The sequence below is a fragment of the Euprymna scolopes genome, chromosome 29 (genome assembly GCF_053919585.1).
Source record: "Euprymna scolopes isolate OS-2025 chromosome 29, ASM5391958v1, whole genome shotgun sequence".
Lineage (NCBI taxonomy): Eukaryota > Metazoa > Mollusca > Cephalopoda > Sepiida > Sepiolidae > Euprymna > Euprymna scolopes.
Genome location: NC_136510.1, coordinates 38,899,607 through 38,923,344, shown reverse-complemented (window position 1 = coordinate 38,923,344; position 23,738 = coordinate 38,899,607). Strand labels below are relative to the sequence as shown.

The window sequence follows — 23,738 nt, the reverse complement described above, 5'->3', positions numbered from 1 at the left end:
TAAATTGAATAGCAATTGTCTGATGCAAGGAGAAACTCCACATTGATCAAAGCTGATTGCTTTTGGACGTTTCTGGCGACCGCGATCGGAACAATACCGCCAGAATTAGTTTTGCTTTTATTATACAAAAAAGCCTAATCCACATGCGGCGATCGAAAAATGTTGAATATTTATCTTTTCAAAGTTGAACAAATTAAACAGACAGGCAACCCCCATTGTTAACACGTAGATATTATGATTTAGACGTGATATAAAAAGTTTTAAGAAGTTGTGAGCCGACTGATCGCTTCTCAGAAAAAAGCCTTTCTTGGACATACACAAAAAGCGAACATACATACACACACACATTTTCGATTTTATATATATAGAGTAGCGGCGGGGGGGGGGGTACCCGGCGTTGCTTGAGTGTTTGAAGGTGTGTGTGGTTGTTAATGAAAACCTAAGAATAAGCGAAGTAAAAAAAGAAAACAGAAAAATGAACGTTAAAACTTAAGCGGGGGGCTACCCGGGCGGTGGGGTTGGGTGGGTAATCAAAAACATCGAAAAAAAACACAAAAAAAAAAACTAACGTAAGGGAAACGAACGATGTTAAATGTAAAAATCAAAAAAAAAGAAAGAAAGAAAACAAACTAAAAACCTAAAAAAAAAAAAAAAACGTGAAAAATGGCTTAAATAAGCCTGTTTCGATATTAAAATAAAAAATATTGGTGGGTACCCAGGTGTTTTTCGATGTGTGTGGTCGGTTGGGGGTGTGGCTGTTAATGAAAACCTAAGAATAAGGGAAGTAAAAAAAAACAGAAAAACGAACTTTACATGAAAAATGGCTTAAATAACCCTGCTTCAATATTAAAATTTTAAAAATCGAAAAAAATTTTTTTTTTAAATGTCACACCACGATTCAAACCCAAAACGTTTAGATAATGAACCAACGCTCTAACCAACTGAGCTAACACAATGTACATGAAATTGTGTCAGTTCTTCAACTATTTAAACTAAATCAGGTCATGACGTCATCTGACGCATGCGTAGAACCGATCTCGTCATGAGAGGACGGTTTTTGTTGACCCCCCCCCCCTGTAGAAAATTTCAGGGTGAAAAAATTAACGTTTTTGGCCAATTTTTCGATATTTTTCGGGCGAAGGATGGAGCTTCAATATGATACCAAGTTTGTTAATTTTTGTTCTGTCTGTCGAAAGATTTTAGCGGGCACACAAACACACATACATACATACACACATTTTCGCTTTTATATATATATATATATATATATATATAGATGTTTACACACGCAGATTAGGTTTAAACATACAAAGTTCAATACATGTGATAATATTCTTATATGCAAAAGCATACCACACACACACATTTGTTTTTATGTCACTCCTTATCAAGGTCCCAAGGCCACTCGAGGATAAGAGTTAATGTGTTTGTCTGGGTCGGGAGGATGCATAATGATGGTTGGGACAGAGCAGAGTTTGATTATTAAAGAGGATGGATCAACAAGAATTTGTTGACATCAGACTTGAAAAATGACTACGTTGTAGTCAGTTGAGAAGTAATCTTGCGGTATTTTATTCTACAGATGGACAGTTCACTTCTCTGGTGGAAGAGGTTTTAGTTTTGGGTACACAGAGGAAGAAAGGAAAATTATTTTTCAGTGGTTGTAGCTTGACTAGTTCTTATTCATGAATACACAATAAACCGAAAAATAAATCTATATATCTATAAAAGTGAGAACGTATGTGTGTGCTTGTGTGTGAGAAGATTTCTCAACCTATATACTCAACGAATTTTTGATCTACAGACTTGAAATTTGGTATATAGGATATTCAGACATGTAGAAAACATTTTAATAAGTTTGTATCTTAAAAAAAAGCCTGCTAACGGGTCCAAATTGAAAACTTGGTACTTGGAGGTCATCGGATTTTTATCTGTTTGTCAACTGCTTCATGACTGCACATGCACGAATCATTCACATTATGTTAAGAATGAGTATGGCTTGAAAATACTTTTTAAAGATAATGTCGAGCTGGCTTAATGGTTATCGTACTTGACTCACTTGGTTTCTATCTCAGTTCGAGTATTTTTTTGTTTTTTATTTACAAGGAGTGAACTGTTTAGAAAGAAACATAATACTCACAGACACATGTCTCAGTTTCTTTCCATTTTCTTTTTTTTACTTCTTTTTTTTTAAGGAATTTTATGTTACGTTTAATACTGGGCAATGCTAGGTACATATTCTAGTAAATAAATAAAAAAAAACAGAACAAACAGAAACATTATTTTTAAATCGGACAGGAACTTGAGCTGGTCAAGTTATCTATTATTCACTAAATATTTTCATAAACTACACATAATCAATCCATAATACAGTGGAGAAAATCAATCATCTATCATACATAAAAATTGTTTATGAGCAAGCGTCAAATACTCAGCTTGGTAATAATGTTACAGTCATACCAAATTAGATCTCTTGCTAATTTTTTTAATTTTTTTATGCAAAGAGCTTGAGACAAGGCATAAAACAACTTGATGTAAGGAGCTAAAAAAAAACAAATCTACTATTTCAAAGTCAAAAACTAGCTGACAATAAGTACCAGATAGATTCTGGTGCAAAAAACAGTAATTGTTCCTTCTGTCAGAAAACAACTAGGATCACAGTCCTAAACAATATATAATTTAAGTTAAATTTGAAAATCAAACAAAACGCTGTTAAAAGCTGCTAAGATGCACATCATATAAATATTTTTTTAAAATAAATATTGACAACTGTTTTTATACCTATTGACACTAGTTCTCATGCTTATGCAATTATCAGTGTAGGAAATGATAATTACTGCTGTTTGGGAGATTCGAACCCAGTCACAAAGTCACCGTTGACTTTGTAGGCTAGCATTCTACCTCAACGCCACTGACAATTAACACAAGAATCGAGTAAAATTAAGTCCATATAGATGTTAAGCAAAGAAAGAAAATGACAAAAAAATGATATACACACACATGCACGGTCATAAAATACATTTATCTTGTTTATGTAGATTCTGTATTTATTTATTACTAGCCTGGGTGCCCGGCATTGCCCGGGTGTTTGGAAGGGTGTGTTGACCCCCCACCCCAAAAAAAAAAGTGGTAGTAGACAGGTAGGCTTGAACCCGTAATGCAAAGGAGGAAAAAAACATTAAAAAAAAAAATTTAAAAAAAAAACGTGACATCTTTGCTGTTGCGCTCATCGCCAAACCGGAAGTGACATAGGTTTAAATTAAGGCTAGTCAATCGAAAAGAAGACGATAGCTTTAAAAAATATCGGCAAAAAAAAGCGACCCCTCCTTGTAGAAAAGTGCCCAGGTGAGGGTGAAGGAATAAATGTTTTTAGCCAATTTTTCGATATATGTCATCCGAAGGGTCGAGCTTCAAAACAATACCAATCTTGTGAAAATCCGTTGCCTCTATTGAAAGTTTTAGGCAGACATACAAACATACATACATTTAAACAGACAGGTGAGATTTATATAATAGATTATAGAGCCAATTCTCTAAGACATATTCTTTTTTAACTTTTGAAATCACTACACTATATTAGGTACAATATAATAATCATTATTATATTGTACCTAATATATAGTAATAATTTCAAAAGTTTTTTAAAAAATGTCTTCAGTCCATCAGCTAGAATAGGAACCAAAGCTGAATTTACTACCACCTGGGATAAGAACAGATGGATATCAAAACTTTATAAATTAACACAGTTTAACATATAAATGCATTTTTGCACATGCATAGAGGAACACATTGTCAACATGCCTGCCAAGTTCTAATTTTTCAATTTTGACCCTTTAACAGCCACTTTTACTGGTTAAAAACCAAATCGAATTTATTCCACAAATCAAATCCCCTATACATCAAGTTTCAAGTCTGTAGACAAAAAATTGAGTAGTTTGGTAGAGACTGTTTTGCCCACATGCAGTAAGTGGTTATCTATATAAATAAAACAGTAGACGTACGCGTGTGTGTGTGTGTGTGTTTTAGTGCAAATATTTAACTGATAAACTCTTAAACACTTAAATTAACAGGAAATAATAATCATACATCAAGTAACAAGTAAAATCTTTGTTTGGATGAACGAATAACGCGTACAGAAATATTTCAGCAAGTTGAAATAAGCAGTTTGCATTTCAACTTGCCGACATATTTCTATTATCACATGTGAAAATTCATTCATAGTTTGAAGTGGTTTCATTTTAAATCTTTCTGTTGATAGCTCAAATGGTAGGAAACAGGGTTGGATCACACGTTTTGGTTTCGATTCTAGCTGATGACACCAAAGTCAGTTTTTTTTTTAACTTTTGAAATCAGTACTATATATATATATATATATATATATATATATATATATATATATATATATATATATATATATATATATATATATATATATATATATTAGTACTGATTTCAAAAGTATTTAAAAAAAAAATGACTCGGGTGCCATCAGCTAGAATCGAAACCAAAACGTGCTTAAGCCGTTTTTCTGACTGTTTGAGCTTAAAAAAAATAGGAGGCATTACTTTTTGAATGTCCTGTCGTAAAATATGGTTAAATATATTTTACTTCATACAGAATTAAAAATTAAAATATATTTAAGCATTTTACGACCAGACATTCCAAAAGTAATGCCTCCTATTTTTTAAATTTTATTTTAAGCAGTGTATTTTACTACCGTGCAATGCCTGACGCCCCCCCTCCCACCTCCTGCTTTAAATGTTTCAGTAAAACTTTTCTCAATTAATAACTCCCTACTATAATTGATTGGCTTTTTAAGAGAATAGTAAGCAATTTATCATTATTTAATTTTATGGAAATTTCAGAAGAAAAAAAATGTCTAGAAACGTTAAACTTTACAAAAGTAAAACAATATTAAAAGTTAAACCTTAAAATATTTGATAGAAACTGACCACCTTTAAGAATTACAACAAAACTAAAACCCGAATGAAAAAGTAGTGATATGATCTAATTTAAAATTTTTTTGTGTGTGTGTGTGTGTTTTTCATTTTACTCTCTCTCTCTCTCTCTCTCTCTCTCATATATATATATATATATATATATATATATATATATATATATATATATATATATATAGTAAAAATAAGATACTTGATTACTAGAATGGAGGGTGGGTGGGTTAGGGTTATAAACAAATCAAACAAGTGGCATGGAACTAAGGAACACACTGGTCAATAGTGCAAGAGACGAGAAGGGGTGCCCCCTTTTCGTTTTCGCCCTACCGGGAGCTTAAAACACTCACCAAGTGTCCTCCCATGGTAACTGGGCGTGCTTGTTTTTGTCTGAAAAATAGTCGTCGAGGTCCATGCGTGGCAGTCGCTGGTACTGCCAGGGGGAAAATGACATCTGTTCGAACAACAACAACAATAACCCGGAAAAAAAATAATAAAATAATAATGGACACTGTTTCCCTCCCGAGACACGAGCGGGCGTAATCATTAGGGTAACAGATGTACGTTTCGCTCGCTTGCTCTCTCACACACACACACACACACACACACACACACACACACACACACACACGAAGCATATGCTGTAAAGTATGCGAACATGTTATTTTTTCTATGACAGGATTTTTTAAAAAACTTTTTAAACAAGGCATACATATTTCCACTGAGACGTAAGGAACTACTATGATTAAAAGGTCAGCTTTATAAGGGCATACCAAGTGGGGAGTTGTGCAACAAAATAATATTTATCTATCTCCCGCGGTGAGAAATGTGACAAAAGGGTCGGAAAGTGTGATTGCACAGTCACCCCCCACCCCGAACCTGAGGAGGAGTACTCTGACCTACAAAAAAAAATATATTATTTTTAAATGTTTGGATAGCCCAGTCGGCATTCCTCCAGCAAGCGTGCCTTAGGCAATTAACAACGAACTAATCCCATTCTCAAAGAGAGAATGCAAAGCCTGGGAAGGTGAACCTCTTACAACTGCACAGGACAAGTCTCATACAGAAAAAAAAAACAACAGAAAAAAAAAGCCATTTTTTGAACAAGTCCAGAGGTGGTAGCAAGGTGTTCGTTCACATTACATTTAAAATTTTTCATACTGGTACAGTTGGAGAAACAGGGAACAGGGATCGAATACCAACAGCAAGTGATCTGAGGAAAGAAGCTATCATGATGCATCTACCACTAGCCTATCCCTCTTGGATAGGGTCCAAAAAAGAGTTTTCAATCTAATAGTTGTAATTTAAATTATATAAGAGGAGACATTGAATAGGACATCAATAATTATTGGTCCAGGTGAGAAGAATTTCTCCTCTGATCGAGGACAGAATATATATACTACACTTTGAACCATTTATTCATATTTAAAAATCAATTTCATTTACAAATTAGACACAAGGTCATTAAAATATGTGTGCCAAGAAAGGAGGAGTACGTCGTTGGTTATCTTCCGTCTATCCTAATCTTAATGAGACACATTCTTTTACTATTCGTCCATCACTTTCACTTCACCAATCACCACAATACCACATTTACTCTACGGACTACGCCACTTAAAATATCCCTAACAGTTTTAATTGAATTTTATTTACAAAATATTTATTTTTATTATAACATTCATCATCATCAGTTTAATATCTGTTAATGTAATACTGGCATGTGTTGGACAGCTTTAATAAATTGACTTCTAAAGTAACATATCTCCGGTTAGGTCTTTCTCTCAAATTATATCAGATCTACCTCTGCGTTCCATGTTTAAAAAGGATGTGTTCTCTATAGTATCAGATCTGACGGAATGGTTAATTGTAGGTATAGATCGTTTCATACCCTTGATAAAATTCCAGCAAAAACCTAATAGCCAGCCGTGGTTCTCTTCAGAATGTGCTGCTGCCATTGTGCACAGAAATCACTTTTTCCATTGCTTCCAATGTAATAGATGTACTGAGACTAAAGCCGCTTTCAGGACTGTCAGCAACCACTGTAAAAAAGTAATTAAGAATGCAAGAGAGTTGTATTCTCAGTCCGTCAAGTCCAAAGTAGCTGAGCAGCGGCTTGGTTACCACCAGTTTTGGCAAATAGCAAACAGGATCCTGAACAGAAGCGTGGGCTCTATCCCAACTATCATAAATGGACCTGAGTCAATCTCGTCAGCATCAGACAAAGCCAAACTCTTTGCCAAAAACTTTGCAGCTAATTCTACCCTTTGCGATGAAGGCCGCCAACCTCCAATATTTCCTCCTGTATCAGAAAACACGCTATGTGATATACAAATATTTGTACGTGATGTTGCCAAGCTAATCAAGAACCTTGATTCCAGTAAAGCAACCGGCCCTGACGGTATTCCAATTACAGTACACAAAAGACTTCAACCAGAACTAGCGCCCATACATACAAAACTGTTAAAACATTGTCTTAAGGAGAATTGCTTCCATCACTCTGGAAAATCTCATCAATATGCCCTGTATTTAAGAATTCAGGTGATCACTCATCTCCCTCTCAGTACAGGCTAATAAGTCTCCTGTGCGTCATGAGTAAGTTACTGGAATCTGTGTTAAATAGAGAAGTAATCAACCATCTCAGCTCAAATAACTTTCGTAGTGACACACAATATGGTTTCCGTTCTGCTAGATCTATAGCTGATGTGCTTACAGTTATATCTCATAGGATTAGCAAATCTCTCAACGGAGGCTACCTTTCTAGGGCAATTGCTCTTGACATATCAAAAGCCTTTGATAGGGTATGGCATAAATGTTTACTTCACAAGATCTCCAGCTACGATATAGCTGGAAATGTCTTCTCAATTATTAAATCATTTCCCTCTGATAGGTTCATAAGAGTAGTGGTTGATAGACAGAAATCAGAAGCTCTCAGTATTAATGCTGGAGTCCCTCAGGGGTCCATCCTGGGCCCAACTTTCTTCCTGATCTACATTAATGATCTTCCAAATCACATCCTTACATCATTCGTAAACATTTATGCTGATGACACTACTATCTATGGTAGCACATCTAAGACCGTAAATGACCAAGTTCTCTCCGATTCTCTCTCCTCTGATCTTGAGCAAGTGGTACAATGAGGAAAGAGGTGGCTTGTTACTTTTAATGCATCTAAAACCAAGCTTTTATCTTTACATCATCAATGCTCTGATCCCCATCTGGCATCAATTAAAATGAATGGCTCTCATCTTGGGGAGACCTCATGTTTTGACAAGCTTCTGGGCTTGACCATTACTCCTGATCTTAAATGGAACACATACATTAAATCCGTTGCCAAGGCCGCTGGAAAAATGGTGGTATCCTTCTATCGATCCAGTAGATATCTCACTGCTGATACAATTCTCTATCTATATAAGAACCAGGTACGTCCTAGGATGGAGTATTGTTGCCACATTTGGGCAGGAGCTGCTAGAAAGGACTTATCCTGCCTTGATAGAGTTCAAAATAGACTTTGTAGCCTCGTAGGGGATGTCCTTTTTTCTTCTCTGCAACCTCTTTCTCACAGAAGAGATGTTGCGAGTTTGTCTCTGCTTTATCGTTATTTTCATAGCAAGTGCTCAGCTGAGCTCCAATCTCTGCCCCCCCCCCCCTCTCACCAAACTTTCACAAGAAACACCTGTCGGCTGACTCTCTCTTTGACACGGTAAGTTTGGGAAAAGGAGTTATAAATAAAAAAACTAGACAAAATACGGTTAAAAACTTGCTCACTATATGCTACCGTGACATAGGCTGACATATATTTGGTAGGTTTTTAATAGTATTTTGCATATTTTTTTATTTTTAACTCCTTTTCCAAAACTTACCGTGTCAAAGAGACAGTCGGACACCATTTTAAATTTTCCAATACATCGGTAAACATTATATGTTTTTCAAGCTGAATAAACATGTTATATTGAATAAAAACACTAAAAACATATCCAGTTAGGTAGATAAGTAACTTATCTTGCCTTTGATAACATTTATTTGTTATATATTTGTTTTTGGACAACTTTTTCAAATCTATGTGTACAGTAATACAAACCCTAGTAGTGATTTCAAAAGTTAAAAAATGTCTTCAGTTCCATCAGATAGAATTAGAACCAAAACATTTAGCTTTCAAACGGTAATAATTTCCCACACTCTTTATCTATGCATAAACCTAAATGTAGATTCCATGAACAAAGTTTCTTTCTTAGAACTACATGCCTGTGGAACTCTCTTCCGTTTGCCTGCTTTCCAGCTGACTGCAATCTGATTGCCTTCAAGTTCAATGTAAACAAGTTCTTGATGGACCGCCCCCTAAGTAATCCAATTTACAAAATTCGCACTACTTATGTTTACTATGCTATAATCACAATAACTAATGTATACCCATTAACTCTTAACCTCGAGTGGCCTCCGGGCCTTGATAAATGGTGATTCCTGTTTAAAAAAAAAAGAAAAACTTGAGCTAAGAACAGATGGATATCTAAACTTCATAAATTAATACAGTTTAACATATCAATGCATTTTTGCACATGCATAGAAAAACACATTAAGTCGACTTATGCCTGCCAAGTTCCAATTTTTCAGTTTTGACCTATTAGCGGCTATTTTTACTAACTAAAAAACCAAGTCATAGTTATTCCACAATCCGAATTCCCTAAACATCAAGTTTCAAGTCTGTAAACCAAAAATTGAGGAGTTCGGTAGAGACCGTCTTGCACACATGCAGTGAGTGGTTATCTATATAAACTGATTATCCTCTCTCAAACTACCTGTAGTTCTTGTGTAACCAATGCTTACAAATACCACATACGATTGAATTGCACTCGATCCCTTTTCCACAAACTGAGCTTTCCTCTCTTTTTTTTTTTTTTTGAGGGGGGAGGGGAAGGCTTTTCAACACTACAACCACTTATCATCACTTTGGTTATGGTAATATTCACTCTCAGACTTTTATTTTCCATAGCATTCCTCTGAGTCTTTAACTTCACAAGTAATATTTTCCATTGTTTTATAGGCAAGTACTAAATCATCAGCAGACAGCATCTCATCTGGACAAGAATGAATAAATGGACACAGCGAACATAGATATAAAAAAGGGGCATTACACTCTTGGCGATTAACAAAGTTTTCCTTTCTGTTATTACAGCATTATTGGCAGACTGATTGTAAACCTTTGTTTCTTTGTCATGTTATGCATCATGTCAACCCTATGTTAGATGATGATTACATCAGTTAGTGTTAGTCTTGGCAAGGCTCGAACTAAATACAGGTCGAAGTGACACAAAGTTTGGGAAATAAATCAGTTTCCCACAAAAGATAACAGAAAGAAACGACCTTGAAGTTAGAGAAAGTTAAATGGATCAAAGTAGAGTAAAACCAAAGAGTTTGTGGAAAAGAGGTCGAGTGCAATTCAGTTGTATGTGGTATTTATAAGCATTGGTTATGTAAGAACTACAGGTAATTTGAGGGAGGATAACCAGTTTATATAGATAGTCACTTACTGCGTGCATGCGAAACGGTCTCTACCGAACTACTCAATTGTTGGTCTCTTTGGTTTTACTCTAATTTGATCCATTTGACTTTCTCTAACTTCAAGGTCGTCTCTTTTGTTATCTTTTGTGGGAAACTGATTTATTTCCCAAACTTTGTGTCACTTCGACCTGTATTTAGTTTCAGCCTTACCAAGACTAACACTAACAGATGTAATCATCATCTAACGTAGGGTCATACATTATGTAACAGATGTAGAACAGTTGAGGTGGCATGGGAAAGCCAAGGAAAACATAGAAGAACGTGATAAACAATGATTTAAGAGAAAGAGGGATAAATAAAGGCCTGGCCAGAGATAGGCTGGTTTGATAGTCAATTCCTAAAAGCTGCTCCACGTGTGCCAGTATGCAAAACAGATGTTAAACTGAATATAATGATGATGAGAATAACGATTTAAAAAAAAAAAAGAAATTATTCTAATTAAAAAATAAAAATAACAAAAAAAAAAAAGAGAGAAACAAAAGAAATCAATAAACGTCAAGATGAAGATTTATTCGTTCGTTGACACCAGGTGTTTTTTTTTTCATTTTCCGCACATTTTTTTTTTGTCCTCCTCCTTGCTACAAAATAGTTCCAACGATGCAAGCATTTTACATTTCGACTTTAAATGGGAAAATTACAGGAAAGCTGTTTATTTTTGCAGACGACAGCCTGCCACGAATTGCATCGACGGCAAATTCTACTGCTTGCTTCGACTCACTTCTGCTATCCATGTAAGTTTAATCTCGTAAGCACATCTCAGAAAATGCTCAGCATCATTCCATTATTCACAAAAAACTCTATAGTATCAACAAAACGTAAATATTATTTAAATTTTTCAGACTATTCTTCTCATCTTCAGTGTTATTCTCAAGTTTCGGCCAATGTAACCTCCATCCTTCTTCAAGAGTATCTTGTTAAACTCAGGAATAATTTTGTCAAAATTTGGAATCTACATGGAATTTCTAACAGAATCCTTTATTTAATCCATCGGGATAGCATGATCTGATTCCATCAGCCATGACCAGGCAGAAGTCTTAAGTAATATGCAATTGTATTCTTAACTGCACTGAGGATTGAACCTTCAACCGTGTCACGTAGAACTGAATTTTATTTGGTACTTTATTTGTCACTTCACAGTTTCTTGCAAGGATTAAATAAAGGGTTCCATTCAAAATTCCGTACAGCTTGCCAAGTCCGACAAGATACACCTGAAAAAGGTCTGAGGTTACATCAATTGAAACGTTATGATGAGATAAGTAGTCCAAATAAAAAAAAGAAAAAAAAAATTATCAATCCTCATCTAAAAAATTCAAAAACATGAAACATAGGTAGTTATTGCAACGACTCTTTTTGATATACACAAATTGACTAATATATAAAACATTTTTATTTATCATTATCTTGTATTTTTTTGGTACAATAGTGAATTACTTAGAATCTCTATCCAGTCATAGCCGATAGAATGAAAACGTGCTACCTCCCTGAAGAAAATAAAGGGATCCATTTGAAATTCAATGCAGATTCTCGAGTTTGATAGAAACATTCCAGAGTTAGAAAAGATACCCCTGAAGAAGGCTGGAGGTTCTATCGACCGAAACATTGTGAAAACAACACTCAAGATGAGAATAGTAGGCCAAAGAATCCAAATAATATGAATAACCAATCCTCATCTAAAAATTCAGAAACGTATTAGAAAAATGTATTCATGTTTAAAACTTTTACCTTGAAAGAAAAGTTTGAAATAACAATTGCAATATGAGGTCAAGCAATAATTAAAAAAAAAAAACTGTTAGCATGGTGTTGTTCTGGAAAAAAAAAAAAAAAACTTGCTTGTTGACTCTGCGTTTCTAACAGATAAAACAACAAATAACTTAAACAAAAAGAAACAAATAATTATTTTTTTTAAAAATACTAATAAAAGTCCTTTTTATGTTTATACCTTTTTTTTTAAAAAATACATTCTTTACTGAAATATTCGTTGTTTAATTTTTTGTTTTATGATACAAAGAAAAATTGTTTGTTTTTTTTTATGAATTTCGTTAATATAATATATTTCAGTTATTTTATGGACCTAACTGATAATTGCCCCAAGTGACCCTGGATGGAATCAAAAAAAGAAAAAGAAAAATCAGAAGAGTCTTTAAATTCTATGAAAAATATAACTTTTTTTTAATGAATTTCATTAATACTAGCATTTCAGTCCGGCGTTGCCCAGGTGTTTGGAGGTGTATGTTGAGCAAAAAAAAAAAAAGCAACGGTCAATTTTTTAAAAACTTTGACCCATATTATAACCCCTTAACATTTATTGTTTTGGGTTCAAATGAAGTTTTTTTTTTTGTTTTTTTTTTTTACATGGAGTTCACCACTTATTAAGGCCCAAGGGCCACTCAGGGAGAAGGGTTATTGTACGTACAATAATCAATGGGATAGTGTAGTAATAGTATTGGAGAATTGATAAAGCGTCATTACTTAAGGGGGCGGTTGATCAGGAATTTGTTTGTGTTGGACTTGAAGACATTCAGGTTGAAGTCGGGAGGGAAACAGGCAAGTGGAACAGAGTTCCACAGGCATGCATTTCCTAGAAAGAAGCTTTGTTCATGGAATCTACGTTTTAATTTAGGCACAGATAAGGAGTGGGGGAAATTATTGACGGTGGTTTCAGCTAGTCGAGTGTTTTTTGAAAAAGATTGGCGAGGGGGGACCAGAGAATGGAACTCAGACGAGCACTTGCCATGGAAATAATGATAGAACAAAGATAGGCTCGCTACGTCTCTTCTGTGGGAAAGAGGTTGCAGGGAAGAGAAAAGGGCATCCCCCACCAAGCCACAAAGTCTATTTTGTACTCTGTCAAGGCAGGATAGGCTGTTTTTAGCAGCTCCTGACCAGATGTGACAGCAGTACTCTATCCTTGGACGTATTTGGCTTTTATATAGATAGAGAATTGCATCATTAATGAGATATCTTCTGGAGCGGTAGAAGCATCCTACCATTTTCCCAGCGACCTTGCCCACAGACTTGATGTATGTGTTCCATTTAAGATCAGGAATAAAGGTCAAACCCAGAAGCCTATCAAAACATGGGGCCTCCCCTAGACGAGAGCCATCCATTTCAATTGATGCCAGATTGGGATCAGAGCGTTTATGATGTAGAGATAGGAGCTTGGTCTTAGATGCATTAAAGGTAACCAGCCACCTCTTCCCCCACTGTACCACGTGCTCAAGATCAGAGGAGAGAGAATCAGAGAGAACATCATCATTTACGGCCTTTAATGTGTTGCCATAGATAGTCGTGTCATCAGCATAGATGTCAACGAAAGATTTTAGTATGTGTTTTCCATGTCCAATATCTAAAATTTCAAGTGTTTAGACCCAAAATTGGCGGAGGACTTTCGTAGAGTTCTCAAAGGTCAAATCGTTGAATTTCGACTCCTTAACAGCCAAATTTCTAGCCGAAAACGAATTACAAAGATTTTTCCAAATCTCAGTACCCTGTATATCAAATTTCGAGTCTGTAGACTGAAAATTGACAGAGTAGGGAAATGTACACACACACACATGCACACTCACTTTTATATATATAATAGATAAATAGATAGATTGGATGCAATATATAGTAATGATTTAAAAAGTATTAAAAAAAGACTCCTGTGGCACCACCGAGAATCGAAAGCAAAACGTTCAGCTCACGATTTATTTTGCCTCTGCCGTCAATGACTGGGCTATGAAAACATGTTTACTGCAAGGCTAAAAATTAAAACATGAACCAATAGCTACTATGTTCTGCATTTGTAATGTCAGCGTCTGACCTTCACCTGGCAAATTTCTTTTTTTTTAATTTTCACACTTTGGCACCGATTTTTCCAGGCTAAAACCAAAATATAAAGTTTTGCATGGATTCAAATACCTTATATATGAAGTTTCATGTCTGTAGACCAAAAACTCTAGGAGGAGTTTGGTAGGCAAAATTTGTTAAACAAAAATATATACATATACATAAATATATATGGAAAGAATTTTGCGTTTGCTATAAAGTTTTTACGCAAATATTATGCAAGTATTAATCATGTAGAATATCTGCATGAATATAATTACACGCAATAGTTAACTAAAGATGATTATCCCATTAGAAAACCGAAGCAACTAATAGGGAATTAATTAAAATGAATGTTTAAAAGAATACGCAAATTAGCTAGATCTTTTGCTAGTGAATCCAATTCCACACTCCATATATAAGAAAATTATATTTTCTTTTTAAATAAATAGAAAAAGGGGTTTTTAATATGATTATCAATACACACAAAAGAAAAACGAATTCATAGGAGTATAGATATAGATAGATAGATATAGATAATATATTTCAGTTATTTTATGGACCTAACTGATAATAAAAGCTGCTGGATGGTCCAGAATCCATTTACCAAATGGAAATACCATAGCACCAGTACCTTGAACCTGTTGATAGAACAGCCTCCTCAAGGGTTAATCCAATGTCCAGGTTACTATCAGGTGGATAACATCAGCCAGGTAAAACGCTTACCTCCAGCATCGTTATTAGTAACGTGGCAGCAAGCATAGGAATAGAAACGGAAAAATAAAGACATCTCAAGCGACTACCTAGAAAAAAAAAAAAAATGCTAACCTAGTATACAGCCTTTTCTTCTCTCTTTGTCAGAAACATTACTCATGGTTAATGAGGACGGAGAGACAAAATAGGGAAAGCAAGAGTTACGGGGCTGTTGAAAATGCGTCCACAATACGCTTTCTATTCGCTATTAAAAAAAACAAAAAAAAAAAACAAGTATTATACTTATAAGTTCAATTAACATTTTAAAAATTTTTTCTAGGGCAAAAAATGGTGATAGGTCCCTCTCCTACTCACAGTCTATTAACAAGAATGAGGAAGGATGGGTCATGAAATTTTTATATATATATTTATATATATATATATATATATATATATATATATATATATATTTTTTTTTTTTTTTGCTCCCCCCCCCCCAACAAAAGGAGGTTGGACCTGTAAATTCACCCTTGTCTGTTCGGCCGTTCATCTGTCCACACTTTTCTCAATAACTACATCTTGGAATTTTTTTTAATTTTGCACAAACATTAAACATGATATGAGTAAAAAATAACAGAACAGATTTTCCGGGAAAACTCCGGTTAACCCCCCCCCCCCATCTAGGGGTGCCTTTGAGGTTAAAATGGCTAAAATTAACTCTTTTGTGCTTATTAAAAAAAATTGTTGCCTTGGATTTTTATAAAACTTTCTGAAAAGTTGTAACTAACAGATTTCTATATGATTTTGTTTGTCTATACTTCATGATAACTCTTGGGTGTGCTCCAGGAGCTCTTTTAGGGCTAATGAAAACACTCCATTTTTGAGGACTATTTTACTATATTTGTTCAAAATTTTCTGTGTATGTCTATTTAGCAGTTTTGCATGGTGCTGAACTCAAATTGGGGACTTTGGGGGCTAAATGAGAGGGGGGCAAATGATGGGCTTAGTCATTTCTTTTTTTGCATGGTGCAGAACTCAAATTTAGCTAAAACTGCACCGTTTGTTCATTTTCACCAGGATTTGAACTTTTGGGGGTAAATGAGGGGGGGGGGGAGCAAATGCTGAACTTAGTCATTTTTTATGCCTCGTTCACTGTGCACTCACGGGGGACCATGCATGCTTCATTTATTTTAATTTGATATGTCGTTCTAATTTTCGGCTTTGAGATCTGAAAGAAATATCGCATTTAAATGCATAATTTTAGTTGATTTTGTAGGCAGAATTTTTGAATTTTTAAAAGGCAACTCTTGCTGAAAAAAGTATTTTTTTAGACTATGGCTCTAGAAAAAAGGCATAGCATTTAAGAGCAAATTCAAAAAACAAAAATCAATGTTAATGCGAGAGAGAAAATTCAAAGAGAAGAGGAAAAACAGGACTCAAAAAAAGAGAGAGAGAGAGAGAGAGAGACAGTTAAAGCATTAGTAGCCATCATGGTAAATATATTTCATTTTGATTAGGTGTGTACAGAATTATTGTGGGGTCTGCTTCTGCACTTGCTACCCATGAAATGGAAATATGTTTTGCTGTATTTATAATCTGAAAAATTACAGAAATTATATATATAAAAAAAGAAATATCAAAAATGTGTTAAATGTTTAGAGGTAGACTATACCATTGTCTTCATTCATCTTCGGAAGATGCCACTAAGTGTGTTAAACAATATGAAATCACAAAAATGTTGCTGTAATGCAAAAATGTTCCTCCCTCTCACCCAATCAATGCTGAGTATATCTTTGGCCTCCACGCTAAAAATTAAACATTATAAAATATAAAAAAAATAATAAAAATAAAAAAGATAACATGTTCTAAGCTGCACACAAAAGAACCAAGGGTTCTTCATTCAATCCCAAACTGATGAATATATATATAACTTTAGTTCCTCCAGTTGTAATCGAAACTAAAATCAAAACTTATGAAGAATTCTTGGTAAAATTATTTATTACAAGAAATGGAAGTACATAACAATTAAACGACCTGGATATTAGCGTGACACAGAAAATAACGCACACGCTACCGTATTAAGATATAGATAACACATTTACAACTAAAACTAGTGGAGTCACAGTCATGTCTTGAGGTGCATAACTGGAGTCGTCTAAGAAAAAGGTTGGGAACCAATGCTCTAAGTTCTCATTTTATGCCATTTTTTCTTATTTGCTTGTGCCATTTTTACCTGTGCCATTTTTACCTGTGTCATTTTTACCTGTGCACCAGTATGCTTATATTTTACAGACTTCATAAGTGCAATGTAACTAAGAGTTTTCTATTAGGTTTTTATTTGGTGCTTATGCGGTTTAAGGATCATGCTATTTTTTTTTTTAGATAGGATTTTCAAGCAAAATTCAACTTCTTCTGGTCTTTTTTGTTTATTAAATTGTTAGGCGAAAGTACAGAATAGTAAACAAAGCGCCCCCCCCCTTTCTCTCCCCCATGTTAAGAATGGCTTTTTAAATAATAACGTTATTATATATTATTTCTTTTTTTTTTTTTTTTTAAATCTTTTGAGATGAGGCTTCATAATTTGTGTCTTAATACTTTTTTTTTTTTACAAGGTAGTCACCACTTATCAAGGCCCGGAAGCCACTCGGGGATAAGGGTTATAGGTTCTGTGGCACAGTGGATAGAGGTGTTGAGTCTCTACAGTTCTAGGTGAGCACTGTCTGAAGATAGCAGTTTCAATCCTACCCAAAACAGGCCAGATGATTATTTGGCCAAAACATGGTGAGACAACAACAACTATGGAAGGCAGTAATTACTAGGGATACAGCTACAAGACTCAGCATTCCTATCCTGTTGCGGTTAATCACCTGAAGAAGGCCAGAGGATGAGTTGACAGGAACGTGGTAAAACAACAACAACAACTACGAAGATGAGGATAACACTGAGCTTCAATCTATGGTCCCCCCTCGCCAAACTTTCACAAGAAACAACCGTCTAGCTGTAAACACTATCAATAATTCCCCCCACTCTTTATCTGTGCCTAAACCTAAACGTAGATTCCATGAACAAAGCTTCTTTCTTAGAACTGTGCGCCTGTGGAATTGCCTTCCGTTTTCCTGCTTTCCGGCTGACTACAATATGGTTGTCTTCAAGTCTAATGTAAATAAGTTCTTGATGAGCCGTTCCATATAAGTTATCAAATTTTCCAAATTTTCATTACTAATGATTACTATATTGTCCAATTTCTAATGTACAATCTTTAACCCTTACCCTTGAGTGGCCTCTTGGCCTTGATAATGTGGTGATTCCTATGTAAAAAAAAAAAAAAAAAAAAAAAAGTATGACTATACAGTAACATTATTATTTCAGCACGGTCTATAAACTGCACAAGTAGCATAAATTCTTATGAATCAGCATGGCATGACATTTTTGATTGACTTGATTCTGTTGTCTGCAATGGTTTCTTTAACTGTTTCTGGATTCAGATACTTACAGGAGGGACCACATGAAGGTTGCCAACATCCATAAGTAAAAGTGATGCTATGGGATTGACAAGATTCGAATTTGGCATGCCCGGGTCACCAGTCTGCATCATTACCCACTTCACCACTGTTACCTCTCGAGTTTTTAAGAGCAACAAAACACAGATTGTTCATAGTTGCCTCCCTTTGTGTTTCGTGTCACTTTAAATGATATTACTGTATGGCAATGGTGCATGTAGTATGTATTCAATGTTATCTATGACGATTTTGCACTTCTGTGCTTTTTTTAAGCTTTAAATAATATCATGGTGCAAGTTCATAAGTTACCCCCCTCCCCCGTCAAGAAAAAAACAAAACAAAGAAAACTCTTTATGATGATATGTATCCATGATGGGAAGAAAATAGCGTATACCAAAAATCGCATAAATTGATCAAGTAATTTCATTATTATAACGGAAATCATTTTTAAGCAATTAATGGGAATTCATAGGCATTACAATGATGTACAAGACCGACTTAAAACTATTTCTGAAGAGGAATTAACCGACAGTGAATTTCATTTTTTTTTCCAATGCTCCTCTCTCCATCCCCACATTAAGAATGGCTTTCTAATATTGTTCAAAGTTCGAATTATTTGGAATTATCTCCTTTGTCCTTCAAACTATTCATAAAATGGTCTCAAATGGTCGTAAATTGTCGTTAAGCCATAAAATTTGATTTTCTTTTTTCATAAAATTAGTTCCTTCAATTTACATGATTTTTGGTGCATGATATTTTCTTTCCATCATGGGTATACATACTGCGAAAACTTTTTTTATTTATTCCTGAGAGAGGGGGGGGGGGAGATTATGTACTTTCATAAATATTATTACATTGACTAAGAGTTGTCGGAAGTCAGAGATGCTGAAAACTTGCAGGATAAAGAAACCTATTGAGGTTGAATGTCGAGATTTCATCGCCAACTCAACCTCCATATTTTCTTGATTATCTTGAAATTTCTTCATCAAACAGATGGAAATACAAAAAAAAAAAAAAAAAAAAGATTTGAAAAAAAAAATGCTAAAACAGTATGAGGCATAGGTAAAAATCACAGTTACAAATAAATTAACAGGAAAACTTTTTGATATATTTAAGTATATCTGCATAAAGAAGAAGGAAAAAATTATCAATTCGAATTTTATTTAAATCAGTTTTAGAATATTCTCTCTAATAAGAGTGGAAATCCTGTAAAGGGAGGTAAATCAGTCTGTTATTTAACCAAGTAATAATGATTGTTTGTTTGTTTAATGGTATATCAACCCTTTTCAGGTTATTTAATGCTGAATCCAGTGATTTTGAAGAAAATTTTTTTAATAGATTATATTTGTTTTTTTTTTAAGTCGATTTCTATAGTTTGGACACTAACAAGTACTACCACTCCGGGTCAGAGTGGACCTGGGAGCAATGGCAATTAAAGGGTGGCTCCACACTCCCCAAAGCCCGCAAGCTGGGGCCTCACCATCGGATATAGTTTAAGGTCATAACCAGGGCCAAGTAATAATGAATAGCGGATCGGCAAAATAAGAAAACTGATTTTTATCTTTAACTGAAATTCTACTCGATAATTTTTTCCTAATTTTTGATGAAGATACATATTTTTGCATGAAATGTAAAAATATCAGAGTGTTTTTACTTGAAATGCAATTTTCACTTGTGCCCTATATTGTATAAGTACCCACACACACACCAAAAAAAAAAAAAGATGTAAATTGGAGATGTGGTAATGTGTGGGCTTGCTGTAATACCATCCCGTTCACCATCATGCGAGTGAAAATAATCCTTGTCATATATGCATAATAATGGCAAAAAAAAAAAAAAAAGATAACATACGATCGACCCAATGCATTGCTTATCATTTGTGTGCACTATAGGGTTAGATTCCCTTTTACTTTAAACCTCCATGTTTTTTCTTCTTGTAAAACACTTCTTTTTTTTTTAATATAGTAACCCGTGTTGGGATATTAAAAAAAATACAAAACGTGTACCCTATATGTGCGTGTACGTGCACTCTTTTCATACCTTTTTTCAGCTTCAAGGAATGTTGATCTGGCAAGAGAAAAATGGTAAACTTTGAAAAAGAAACCATCAAATTATTTGGATGAAAAAAGAAACAAAAAAAAAAAAGTAGCAAATCAATTCTTTCAAATTATTCTCCTTATTGATGTATGAAGGATGTTCCAAAATTAATGCCTCATATTTTTTATTCTGCCCAAATGGACCAGAGGGGATTGCAAATTGAATTGTTATGATGACTGAACTTATGCATTCATGACCTGAAAGTTTCATTTTTCTGTTGCAGATATTGATGGTGTGAGACTCTACAAAAGCAACCCTTATCATGGACGTACGTCAGAAACAGAGACGAGTCATTGACTTCCTCCATGCAGAAATTGAAATGCTCAACATTCACTGGAGTCGGTTGAATGTCTACGAAGTCAATGCAGTTGATGGTAGCACAATTAGGAGATGGGTTCATCGATTTCAGAGTGGCAACAGAAATGTGAATGACAAAGTGCCCTCTAGACTTTTACAAACAAAGCATCAAAAGAAGCTGGCAAAAGTGCATTGAGAATGGTGGTGACTATGTAGAAAAATAAATTTTGGAGCACAAAAGGTTGTTTGGTTTAATGGTACCACTCCCTTCTTCGTAGCTCTTCAATGTTTTAGTTTTTTAGTTAAAAAAATAGGAGGCCTTACTTTTGGAATGACCTTTATATATATATATATATATATATATATATATATATTTTTTTTTTTTTTTTTTTCTTCCTAGATCTTTTTTATTTATAGTTATGTCTCGGAAGTAGAGTGAAAAGCACATCTTATTTTTCTTTTATTAATATATATTTTTTTTTTTTTCCTTGTACACATGTTTGTGAATTATTCCATGGATTTCTGCCTTTGGATTATTATGGACCATCTTCTTCCAATTACAGGATTTCCTTGGATTTTACTTGTACAAATGGAAATTCTTTTAACTTTCTTGAAGTTTTACATTTGGATTTTACCGTCACTAGATTTTTTATCTTCCACCAGACTATCCATTCATGCGTAATCACCTTTTTCTTTACTATATTCCCTCTGCTTAACTTATTTTGTTTTCAAGTAAGATCTTTGACTTACTTGTTGTTTCATCAAATACTTCTGCATGCAAAATCCGATCCCGCATTTTGCTAATTCCCACCCTCTGATGAGAAGGAGAGTATTTCTTTGAAACTCCGCGGATTAAGGACTATCCATTTATCTTGTGTTTCCTTTTCAAATATGTTTTTAACTCATTTCAAAGTGTTTTTTAACATGTTTTATTAACTGTTTGCTCATATATATATATATATATATAAAATTAGCCCAGCCTTGACAGTCGTTTTAAATTCATTTTTTTACGCACATCTTATCTTCCTTTTAATATTATTTGAACTCATTCCCTTTTCCTTGTACCCATTTGTGAATTATTCCACGGATTTCTGCCTTTTGGATTACTTTGGACAATCTTCCAATTACACGATTCCCTTGGATTTTACTTGTGGAAATGGAAACTCAACCAACTTTTTTAGATTTTTAATTTTGGATTTTACCGTTATTGGATATTTTACCCTTCACCAGACTATCCATTCACGTGAAATCACCTTTTTCTTCACCATATTCCCTCTGCTTCACTATTCGTTACCAAGTAAGATCTATGACTTACTTGTAGTTTCATTAAATACTTTTGCAAGCAAAATCTGATCCCGCATATTGCTAAATCTTACCCTCTGATGAGAAGGAAAGTATTTCTTTGAAACTCTGTGGATTAAGGACTATCCACTTATTTTGTGCTTCCTTTTTAAAATTAAATGTTTTTAACTCTTTTTCAAAGTGCTTTTTTAACATGTTTTATTAACTACTTGTTCTTTATATATATATATATATATATATATATATAGGTATTTGGACAATGTTAAAACATCATTAATTCACTACCGGCACAGCAGTATCCATATAGCGTAACGGTGAGAAGCCTTGACTGTCGTTTGGGCAGTTGGATTTGATCCTGGCTGGAGGTAGTTGCATGTCTAGCAAAACAGTACGGTATGTGGATGACTATAATGTTCCCTATCTTGGGTTAAGCATGTTGGGAAGTGATATACAAACTGCCATTAGCGTATTAAGCGATGCTCTTTGTGTAAACAAATTGAGCTTAGGCATTTGGATGATATCAAAACATTGTTAATTAACTACCTGCAGAGCAGCAGCGATATAGCATAATGGTGAGAAGCCTTGACTGTCATTTGGGTGGTCGCGTTTCGATCCTGGTTTGAGGTAGTTGCCTGTCTACCTGCACTGATGAGCTGTGATACAGCAAAACAGTACTGTATGTGGATGACTATATATATATATATATATATTTATATCTATGGCATAATATTTTTATTGTTATTTATATTATCTCCTCTGAGTCTTGAAGAGTTGCCTCCAATTATATGTGCATGAGTTTCCTCCCTTACACATGCATTATTACTCCATTTTTAAGAATGTATACATATATATACACATTGTTTATTTTATTCATTTATTTATAGATGAAATAGTTATGCACAGACATGTTTCACCATCACTACAACTTATCAGTGTGGCTATGATAGAATGATGAGTTCGTTATAGTCAGCTGATGATATATATATATATATTTTATATATTATTTTATATTATATTGCTCTGCAATAGTATTGAGCACCTTCTTCAAGCTTTCATTATTTACCAGTTCTGCCATATATATATATATATATTTTATATATTATTTTATATTATATTGCTCTGCAATAGTATTGAGCACCTTCTTCAAGCTTTCATTATTTACCAGTTCTGCCATATATATATATTTTATATATTATTTTATATTATATTGCTCTGCAATAGTATTGAGCACCTTCTTCAAGCTTTCATTATTTACCAGTTCTGCCATATATATATATATATATATATATATATATATATATATACATATGCAACAATAAATTTCTTCAATTATATTTCACTTTTTATTTATACCAATCCTTTAATTTATGAAGTTCAATGTAATTACAGAGCAGACAACAAATAAATGACAAAAGTCTATATTCCAAATTTTAATATGTTAACCATCTTACCGTTTATTTCCTTTAAGTTGACATGCACAATTCTTGATAGCACCTGTTTTGTAGTGCAAAATCATTCATTTAATTATTGT

General features: G+C 34.1%; 1 protein-coding gene and 1 long non-coding RNA gene across 11 annotated transcripts in view; one reads left to right on the top strand and one right to left on the bottom strand.

The window, feature by feature from the left end:
- Positions 1-23,738, top strand: part of LOC145252608 (uncharacterized) — a 103,354-nt gene that overhangs the window by 7,963 nt on the left and 71,653 nt on the right. The window contains exons 1-2 of one of the 4 annotated variants that reach the window (XR_013863630.1): positions 11,016-11,239; positions 20,832-21,048. This is a non-coding gene — a long non-coding RNA (uncharacterized LOC145252608). Of the gene's footprint in view, positions 1-10,997; positions 11,240-20,831; positions 21,049-23,738 lie in introns of those variants that run through there. The other 3 variants (XR_013863632.1, XR_013863629.1, XR_013863631.1) reach the window with 3 other exon arrangements.
- The window catches only part of LOC145252605 (PRKCA-binding protein-like), a 102,164-nt gene that overhangs the window by 59,765 nt on the left and 18,661 nt on the right, over positions 1-23,738 (bottom strand). Inside the window, exon 1 of one of the 7 annotated variants that reach the window (XM_080112308.1) lies at positions 5,303-5,559. The exons of 3 other annotated variants lie outside the window; for them this stretch is intronic. In XM_080112308.1, coding sequence (XP_079968434.1) covers positions 5,303-5,499 — 197 coding nt within the window. In that variant the 5' untranslated portion in view covers positions 5,500-5,559. Of the gene's footprint in view, positions 1-5,302; positions 5,560-23,738 lie in introns of those variants that run through there. 3 more of the 7 variants (XM_080112310.1, XM_080112306.1, XM_080112305.1) reach the window with 3 other exon arrangements.